This window comes from Vigna unguiculata, unplaced genomic scaffold (assembly GCF_004118075.2).
Source record: "Vigna unguiculata cultivar IT97K-499-35 unplaced genomic scaffold, ASM411807v1 contig_500, whole genome shotgun sequence".
NCBI lineage: Eukaryota > Viridiplantae > Streptophyta > Magnoliopsida > Fabales > Fabaceae > Vigna > Vigna unguiculata.
Genome location: NW_021011215.1, coordinates 9,517 through 20,090, shown reverse-complemented (window position 1 = coordinate 20,090; position 10,574 = coordinate 9,517). Strand labels below are relative to the sequence as shown.

The 10,574-nt window shown below is 38.3% G+C and overlaps 1 protein-coding gene across 1 annotated transcript; it reads left to right on the top strand.

Annotated features, from left to right (window-relative positions):
* The first annotated feature begins 9,274 nt into the window (after positions 1 to 9,274).
* Positions 9,275 to 9,760, top strand: LOC114172241 (pectinesterase inhibitor 10-like). The gene has a single exon (XM_028056835.1). It carries the CDS (start codon positions 9,275 to 9,277, stop codon positions 9,758 to 9,760), a length of 486 nt encoding a protein of 161 aa, XP_027912636.1.
* The last annotated feature ends 814 nt before the right edge of the window (positions 9,761 to 10,574 follow it).

Genomic DNA, 10,574 nt, shown 5'->3' with positions numbered 1-10,574 from the left:
TTCTGGAGAGAGAATCTGCACTGCCACGTGTCAGCGTCTGATAGGACAGTCAAACTGGTCAACTGGTCAACTCTGGTCAACTAGTCAAAGTCAGCAGTCAATTCTGGTCAAATTCTGGTCAATTTGGTAAAAATGCTTAAATAAGAGGGGCAGAATTGGAAATTGGACAGAAATTAAGTTGCTAATTAATTAAATAAAAATAAAAGATTTTAGCAACTGACAGATAAAGCCCAAAGTCCAGTGGAAGCCTATATAAAGAGACTTAAGAGAGTAGAAGCGGGACACAATTCACGACTGAAATTTAGAGCTTACAGCTTAGACACTTAGAACTCTCTGGTTTTGGCAGATACCGTCTCCACCACATCTCTCATTCTTTCTTTTATTTTCTTTCCTTCATATCATCATGTATTCCATCAAAGCCATGGAGGGCTAAGCTTTTAAGGGTTGATTCCACTGTAATTTCTTAAATGGATTCTGAGGTTAGATGAATTTATATGTTTTGTTATTTTGATTATTGTTGTGGTTTTTGTTTATCTATGTCTTTTGCTTCTTAATCGAATAGAAAATAATGATTTTAAAACTACATGCATGCTAATCATATGAGTTAAAAGGTTTTTAAATTAAATTGAGACTTTACTTTGATTTTGTTTAGAAACTTTCATTTGATTAAGTAAGTTTTTGCCAATATTGAGACTTTAATTTGATTAGAGGTAATTACTTTAACTAAAATTAGTCAAGACTTTACTTTGATTAATTAAGTTTTCTATTTGGTAAAGAAACAAAGGAATAAACATGATTAGGCATAGTAAAATTAATTGAGACTGTACTTTGATTGAATTTACTATGGATAATCTAAAAGTTCTCACTTTTAATTGAGACTGTACTTTGGTTAAAAGTGAGAACGCCAACAAATTAATTGAGTCTTTACATTGATTGATTTGTAAATCAACAACAATAATTAATTTAACAATAATCTCTAGATAACCAATGAAGAATCTTATTTAGAAAAAGCAGTGGAATTGACCTATTTACTATTATTGTGTTTACAATCTTCCGTGTCATTTTCTTTGCATATCAAAACCCCCTATTTTTATAATTGCTAGTTTTAATTGCATTTTTGAGAATCAAATATTTGAGATCAATTCCGTATTCGTTGTGAGACGACTCAGGGTTATCTTAACCCTAACTATTTTCTTCACTACAAACTGGCAATACTGAAGTTGCTAAAGTAGTGGTAATTTGATCGCCTAACGACAGCGATATCAAATTTGGCGCCGTTGCCGGGGAATACGGTTAGTATTTCTTTTATTTTGATTCTGTTTTTATTTATTTATTTTATTTTATTTTATTTTATTTTATTTTTTATTTTTATTTTATTTTTTTTATTTTTATTTTATTTTTTATTTATTTTACGCATATACGTTTGATATAGTTTGTTATTTTGTAGTATCTAGTTTTCTGTTAATATACTCCAAGCAAAGTTCTATTTTTGTTTTGATTAAGAATTTCTTTTAAGAAATTTTTGAGACTAGTTTGAAAAACTCTGTCTAGGAAAGACTTGGTATTTAAGTTGTCCACTGTGACGCACCTCTCTTTCCTGGGAGTAGACCCAACGACATCTTAATTTATTTCTTTCTTGAAATCTTTCTCCAAAACAAGAATAGGAAGAAAAAAAACACGCAGGGAAACACTTTCAGGTGGACTGCATAGTGCATGACTCGGGCCAATCCGGGTCAATTTTATCAACTTGATTCAGAACTTAAAAGGAACTTGCGTAAATCACGTAGGAGACTTGAACTCAGGTGTTCTACTGAAGGAGCACCATCATCATCTGAACCTACCACTGAAAGTGTACCACTAGAATCACCTCCGGTGATTAACATATCTTCTGATCCATCACCTGAACCAGAAATTCAAGAAGATAGAATGGAAGAAAGAACAATAAGAGAGTTGGCTTCACCGGATGCAGCAATTACACAAAACATGTGCATCCAATATCCAGATGGAGAATGTGAGCTTAAGTCTGGGTTAATCCATCTTTTACCCAAATTCCATGGATTAGCAGGAGAAGACCCGTACCATCATTTGAAGGAATTTCATGTTGTTTGTTCATCCATGAGACCTACAATAGTGACAGAGGAACATATCAAGCTTAAGGCTTTTCCATTCTCATTGCAAGATGCCGCTAAGAATTGGTTATACTGCCTTCCGCCAGGATCCATCAATACCTGGGAGACTCTGAAAAGATTATTTCTGGAAAAGTTTTTTCCAGCATCTAGAGTTGCTGCTATTCGCAAAGATATTTATGGGATAAGGCAACAAGAAAGAGAAAGTCTTCACGAGTATTGGGAGAGATTCAAAAAGTTGTGTGCTTCCTGTCCTCATCACCAAATAAACGAGCATCTCCTCATTCAATACTTTTATGAGGGATTGAGTATCATGGATAGACAAATGATAGATGCTGCAAGTGGAGGGTCATTGGTGGACAAAACGCCAACAAATGCAAGACAATTGATTGAAACTATGGCGTCGAACCATCAACAATTTTCCACAAGGAGTAATTCTATAACTCTATTGAAGGGAACCCATGGAGTAGAAGCTTCATATGTTGCAGATCACAAGAAATTAGAAGGGAAGTTGGATGACTTAGCGGCCATGGTAAGGACCTTGACAGACTTACAGAAAAAGCCTATCCCTTCTACTTTATGTGGAATTTGTGCTTCTACTAATCATCCTACAGAGGCTTGTTCTATGTTAAAAGAGACAGGGACGTTAGACAATGAACAACCTCAGGCATATGCTGCAAACATCTATGGCAATAATAGACCACCTCGGCAGCAATACAACCATGATTTGTCCTCCAACAAGTACAACCCAGATTGGAAGGAATATCCCAGCCAGAAATGGGGAAATCAACAACCTCAACACCAACAAGTCTATGTTCCACCTCAACAGAGGCAACAACCACAACCAGCTGCAACCTCTGGTGATTCAAACATGGAAGCAATGATGAAAATGATGGCTGACATGATGAAGGGACAAATCAATGAGTTGAAACAGACGATGGAAGCAACCTATCAAAACTTGCAGAACCAGATTGGACAAATGGCAAATGAGTTAAATCAGATGAAGTCTCAACAAGGCTCAAGCAATTTGCCTGCACAAACTGTAATCAACCCGAGAAATGTAAGTGCTATTACTTTAAGATCGGGTAAGCAAATACAAGGTCTTGGGGATGCCCAAGAAGATGAAGATAAGGACAATGAAGTTGTACCTAATGATGAAAGAGGAAGATCAGATGAAGCAACACAAGCAACATCTGAGATGCCTGCACCCAGTGATAACTCCAGGTTGGTATCCCCTAATACTTCCTCTGAAAATCCTTCTCCTTATTCTCCTCCTCCTCCCTATCCAAACCGTTTGAAACCAAAAACTAAAAAGATGGAGGAGTTAGACAAAGAAATCCTGAATACTTTCAAGAAAGTGGAGATAAACATCCCTTTGTTGGATGTTGTGAGACAAATTCCTAAATACGCCAAGTTTCTCAAAGAATTATGTACACATAAAAGGCGTATTATGGACAAAGAGGTAGTGAACATGGGAAGAAACGTCTCTAGCTTAATTAAGAAGCCTGCAGTCAGAATGCCGCAAAAGTGTAAGGATCCAGGTATGTTTTCTGTTCCCTGCATTATAGGAAGTACTAAGTTTGACAATGCTATGTTAGATTTAGGAGCTTCTATTAATGTAATGCCTTTATCTGTTTTTACTTCACTTCATCTTGGACCTCTTAAGTCTACTGGTGTGGTCATTCAGTTGGCCAACCGTAGCACAGTTAACCCTGCAGGTGTGCTAGAAGATGTGCTTGTCCGTGTGGACAAGTTAATTTTTCCTGCAGATTTCTATATCTTGGATATGAAGGATGATGAAGGAATGAGTTCAACCACAATCATCTTGGGAAGACCATTCATGATGACAGCACGTACCAAGATAGACGTGCATGCAGGATCCTTGACTATGGAGATAGGAGATGAGAAGGTGCAGTTCAACGTGCTAGAAGCCATGAAGCACCCAATTGAAGACCATTCTTTGTTTTGCATTGATTTATTGAGTAATGTAGTGAACAATTATGCTTTTGGACTTTTGGACACTTTATCTGGTTTTTCTTCTTCTTTGGATTTTTCTCTTTCGAATATTTCGGGTTCAATTTTAGACGAAAGAGAAAATTTTAAAACAGGTGATGTTGAGGACGCGGTGTCACTATTTGATACCTCTGTAGCGTCCAAGTGTGATGCTGAGGTGGCTGAAATTACCTTAGGCAATAAAATGTTGCCATCTGTGGAACAACCACCCACTTTGGAGTTGAAACCTTTACCATCTCATTTGAAATATGTTTATCTTGAAAGGGATGGGAAACTCCCTGTTATTATATCTGCCTTGCTTACTGACGAGCAGGAACAAAAGCTATTGCAGGTTATCAAAGATCACAAGCGAGCAATAGGCTGGACTTTGGCAGATATTCCTGGTATTAGTCCTTCTTTCTGCATGCACAGAATACTCTTGGAGGAGGATGCTAAGCCAGTGAGGCAACCTCAGAGGAGACTGAATCCTCAGCTGATGGAGGTTGTGAAGAAAGAAGTCACCAAGTTGCTTCAAGCAGGTATTATATATCCTATTTCTGACAGCACTTGGGTGAGTCCTGTACATGTGGTCCCCAAGAAATCTGGGATCACCGTGGTCAAGAATGAGAAGAACGAGTTGATTCCTACTCGTATTCAGAATAGCTGGAGGGTCTGCATTGATTATAGAAGACTAAACCAGGCCACCAGGAAGGACCACTTTCCTTTACCATTCATGGACCAGATGCTAGATCGATTGGCAGGTAAGTCTCATTACTGTTTTCTTGATGGATTCTCTGGGTATTTTCAGATTTGTATTGCCCCAGAGGATCAACATAAAACTACTTTTACTTGTCCATTCGGTACATATGCTTATAGGAAAATGCCATTTGGCCTTTGCAATGCTCCTGGAACATTTCAACGATGTATGATGAGTATTTTTACAGATTTGTTGGAGCATTGTATTGAGGTTTTTATGGATGATTTTAGTGTATATGGTTCATCTTTTGATCATTGCTTGTCTAATCTTGCTAGAGTCTTGGAGAGATGTGAAGAAACTAACCTTGTTCTAAATTTTGAAAAATGTCATTTTATGGTGGAACAAGGTATAGTTTTAGGTCACGTTGTTTCCAAGAATGGTATATCTGTAGATCCTGCTAAAATTGATATTATTTCACAATTGACTTACCCCTCTTCTGTGAAAGAGGTTCGATCTTTTCTTGGACATGCAGGATTTTACAGAAGGTTTATCAAGGACTTCAGCAAGATGGCTAACCCTCTCTCCAATTTGTTGCAAAAGGATGTAGTGTTTGACTTTGGAGAGAGGTGCAAAGATGCGTTTGATACATTGAAAAAGGCGCTTACCACCACTCCTATCATCCAGCCACCTGACTGGACATTACCATTCGAGTTGATGTGTGATGCATCAAACTTTGCAGTAGGAGCGGTGCTTGCACAAAAAGATGGGAAGCTATCACATGTGATATATTATGCTTCCAGAACATTGGATACAGCGCAGGCCAACTACACCACGACTGAGAAGGAATTATTGGCCGTTGTGTTTGCCTTGGACAAATTCAGACCGTATATACTTGGTTCCAAGGTAATTGTTTATACTGATCATGCAGCATTAAAATTCCTTCTAAAGAAAGCAGATTCGAAACCAAGGTTGATCAGATGGATGCTACTGCTCCAAGAGTTTGACATTGAGATTCTAGACAGAAGTGGAGCACATAACTTAGTAGCCGATCATCTTAGCAGGATTGAAAATGGAGAAGATAACATTCCTATTAAGGATGACTTTCCTAATGAAGTCCTCCTAGCATTGACTGTTGTGAAAGGTATGTTTCCTGAACCTTGGTTTGCTGACATTGTTAATTATTTGGTTGTTTCTGCTATTCCTCATTCCTTCTCCAAATATGAAAGAATCAAGCTAAAAAGTGAGGCAAAGTACTCTATCTGGGAAGACCCAATCTTATGGCGCATTGGTAGTGACCAAGTCATAAGGAGGTGTGTTCCAGATATCGAGATACCTCATGTGCTTGAGTTCTGTCATTCGTCTCCTTTTGGTGGACATTATGGCACACAACGAACAGGTAGGAAGGTGTTGGATTGTGGATTATATTGGCCTACTACCTTTAAAGATGCACAGAGGGTATATGAAAATTGTGAGCAGTGCCAAAGGGCAGCCAGATCCATTACAAGAAGGGATGAAATGCCTCAATAACCCATGCTTTATTGTGAGGTATTTGATATTTGGGGTATTGATTTTATGGGTCCTTTTCCTCCTTCTTTTGGGTTTTCTTATATTTTGCTTGCTGTAGACTATGTCTCCAAATGGGTGGAAGCCATAGCTACAAGGACTAATGATTCTCAAGTTGTTATGAGTTTTGTCAGGTCTAACATTTTCTGCAGATTTGGGATACCACGAGCCATCATCAGTGACCAGGGGACTCATTTCTGTAATAGGCTACTTGAGAACATGTTGAAGAAGTATGGGGTGACACATCGCATTGCTACACCATATCACCCCCAAACCAATGGACAAGCAGAGATCTCTAACAGAGAGATTAAAAAGATACTAGAGAAAGTAGTGAAGCCTAGTCGAAAGGATTGGGCCACAAGATTGGATGAAGCACTTTGGGCACACAGGACAGCCTACAAAACACCTATAGGTATGTCACCTTTCAGGGTGGTTTTTGGAAAGGCTTGTCATCTACCTGTGGAGATTGAACATCGGGCCTATTGGGCCGTGAAAGCATGCAACTTGGATTTGGAAGAAGCAGGAAATAAGCGAAAGCTTCAGTTGCAAGAACTAGAGGAGATTAGGCTAGCAGCCTATGAAAATTCAAAGTTCTACAAAGAGAAAACCAAGAAGTTCCATGACCAAAAGCTTGTGGCTAGAAAGGATTTCAAGGTAGGCCAGAAGGTGTTACTATACAAATCCAAGCTTGGTCACATGAGTGGTAAGTTGCGTTCTACTTGGGAAGGACCATACATTGTTACAGAAGTCTTCCCTTATGGAGCAGTGGAGATCAAGGAAGAATCTTCAGCAAGAACTTTTAAAGTTAATGGGCATCGTCTTCGGATATTCAATGAAAATCAAGATATGTTGAATAAGACGATGGATGGGATGAACTTGACTTCTCCCTCATACCTTCCACCTTGAGGAGGTAAGTACACTTCATACTTTTTCTTTGCATTTTATACATATTGAATACATTGAGGACAATGCATGGATAAAGTGTGGGGGTGTAGGGAGATTTCCCCCTTTTCTGTTTTCGTTTTCTATTTGTTTTGTTTTGTTTTTCCTTTTCTAATTTTGTTTTTGTTTGTTTTTATTTAAAAAAAAAGTTTCTGTTTTCAATAAAACATATTGACATTGGATTTTTGGATTTGATTTACTAATTGGAACGGTCATAATTCTGGGAAAATAAGAGTCATGTGCTATGAATGGATTGATTCTGTGATTTACTTGATTGAGTTGATTTGAGAGTTTCTGGAATAAATCTTTTGTGAAAGTGTTTTTGACCTTGTGAGTTTTGAGCTTTATTGTAAGGATGAACTACCATGTGCCATTCCTATTTTTCTTGTGTGATTTGCTCATGTCTTGTTGGTACTCAAATGTTTAGCTTAATTCTATTGTTTTGCATCTTAGGTGAACATGCATGATTTGATATGACTGAGGCATTTCTTGTTTTTAGCTACTTGGCCAAATAAGCTAACCATAACATTGATCCATTGGTAGCCCCTTGAGCTTAAACCTCTTTTTCTTGTTTTGAGCATATTGTTAAACCTTAAAAAGAAAAAGACCATGTTTGTCCTTAGGGAGAAAGAAGGAGCTAGTGGATTATGTTGAGATTGGTTGAGGAATAAAGTGTGGGGGTGAGTATTTCCCCCACAAAGTTGTAAAAATGGCAAAAGGAAAATAATTGTTGATGACAGAGTGTTGAAATGAAAAATGATTGTTGTCTGAAAAAGAGCAACAAAGGATAAAAGAGAAAAAAAGAAGAAGAAGTAAAGATTGTTTTTGAAACTGTGCTCCATAACTCTTTCTTCCTTACTATTTCAAAAACACACAAATCCTAAAGTTTTTCCTACCTTTGCCTTGGCCTCATTATAACCTGTGGAAAGTCCTCATGATTTTTGAATGCATGTTTTCTGAAAGCTGTGAATATTAGAGTCTTGCTAAGCATTGAGAGTGTTTACTTGCATGGGTATTTTGAGTGAAAACACAAGCCAAAACACTTGAGCGAATCTTGGTGAGAAAATATATATTTAACTTGAGTGTTTCTCTTTCATATTTGATTATCTTGTAAACTCAAAAGATTAACTCATGTGTGAAAAACAGAATTTCATCCATTTGTTTGTGCATGACAACATGATTTCTAGAAGATTGATCTGTTTCCATTGGTATTCATTTCTTTAATCCACTGAAAATATGGAATAAAAGACCTCAGAAAAAAGTTTTGAAATTGTTCAATTTTGCCCAGGAGTGCAAAAGGATAAGTGTGGGTGTGTGATGAGCTCAAATTTTTGTCCTCATTTAATATTTAAATTTGGGGATTTAATTGAATTTTCTGTGCTTAAAGATTGATTTAATTAGGATTTGTGATTATTGGATTTATTGAGTAAGTTTGGTAAAAGTGGTGTAAAAATTGATTTTAGTTGCATAAAATATTATTGGATATTCTAACGTTTGTTGATGCAGCTGGAATTTATTTTTGGTCAATTAATAGTGTGATTTTAAAATATTCAAAGTTACAAAATAAGTCCAAAATCAAGAAATTCTGAAAAAGAATAAATCAGGAGCTAAATGCACCCCCAGATTTTATTTGCACACTCCTTCCTCAAGTGGACCACAAAAACCTGTTCTGCACCCCCAGTTTTCACTAAGTTGCACCCCTCCTACCACTTAAACTCCATTCAACCAGATCATGCCATGTGGCAATCCCCACCTTTTAAAATTAGCCAACCATAAGCCGCCACGTGTCATAATCCCCACCTCACCAAATTAACCAATCAGATTCTGCCACGTCATCATCTTCATCTCCCAAAACCCTAACCCTAATTTTCTTCTCTCCTTCCACCACCATGGCAGCCGCCGCCGCCGCCATCGAAACTGCCACCGCAAGACCACCACGCCTCCGCGAGCAGCGATGGAAACCAGCGCGCCTCCGCAACACCACCGGAGCAACGCACCTTCTTCTCCATGGCAGCAGCGAACGCGAGCATCCATCACGCCACCACCATCTCCATCGAGCCTCGCGCAGAACGCCACTGTTCCGCCACCATCTTCCACCATCGCGACGCCATTTTCATCTCCTCCGCGAAGCTTCTCCACAACGCGTCAGCCATGGCAGCCACCGAGAGCGAACCAGAACACCGCCATCTCCATCTTCTCCGCGTTTCTGACCACCGCGAGGAGGCACTCACAACCTCTGCAACGCACCTCCGCGCACGGCCACCACGAACAGCAACGCCTCTTCACCACCTGTTCTGCAGCACCATCTTCGCGTGAACCAGTGCCACCACTGCACCTGCAACCATCGCGCCCACCGGAGAAGCCACCACGCCGTCGCAGCAGCTTCCACACGAACCTTGCACTTCTCTGCAGCCAAAAGAGTGTGAGAGTGAAACCCTAATTCTGGAGAGAGAATCTGCACTGCCACGTGTCAGCGTCTGATAGGACAGTCAAACTGGTCAACTGGTCAACTCTGGTCAACTAGTCAAAGTCAGCAGTCAATTCTGGTCAAATTCTGGTCAATTTGGTAAAAATGCTTAAATAAGAGGGGCAGAATTGGAAATTGGACAGAAATTAAGTTGCTAATTAATTAAATAAAAATAAAAGATTTTAGCAACTGACAGATAAAGCCCAAAGTCCAGTGGAAGCCTATATAAAGAGACTTAAGAGAGTAGAAGCGGGACACAATTCACGACTGAAATTTAGAGCTTACAGCTTAGACACTTAGAACTCTCTGGTTTTGGCAGATACCGTCTCCACCACATCTCTCATTCTTTCTTTTATTTTCTTTCCTTCATATCATCATGTATTCCATCAAAGCCATGGAGGGCTAAGCTTTTAAGGGTTGATTCCACTGTAATTTCTTAAATGGATTCTGAGGTTAGATGAATTTATATGTTTTGTTATTTTGATTATTGTTGTGGTTTTTGTTTATCTATGTCTTTTGCTTCTTAATCGAATAGAAAATAATGATTTTAAAACTACATGCATGCTAATCATATGAGTTAAAAGGTTTTTAAATTAAATTGAGACTTTACTTTGATTTTGTTTAGAAACTTTCATTTGATTAAGTAAGTTTTTGCCAATAATTGAGACTGTAATTTGATTAGAGGTAATTACTTTAACTAAAATTAGTCAAGACTTTACTTTGATTAATTAAGTTTTCTATTTGGTAAAGAAACAAAGGAATAAACATGATTAGGCATAGTAAAATT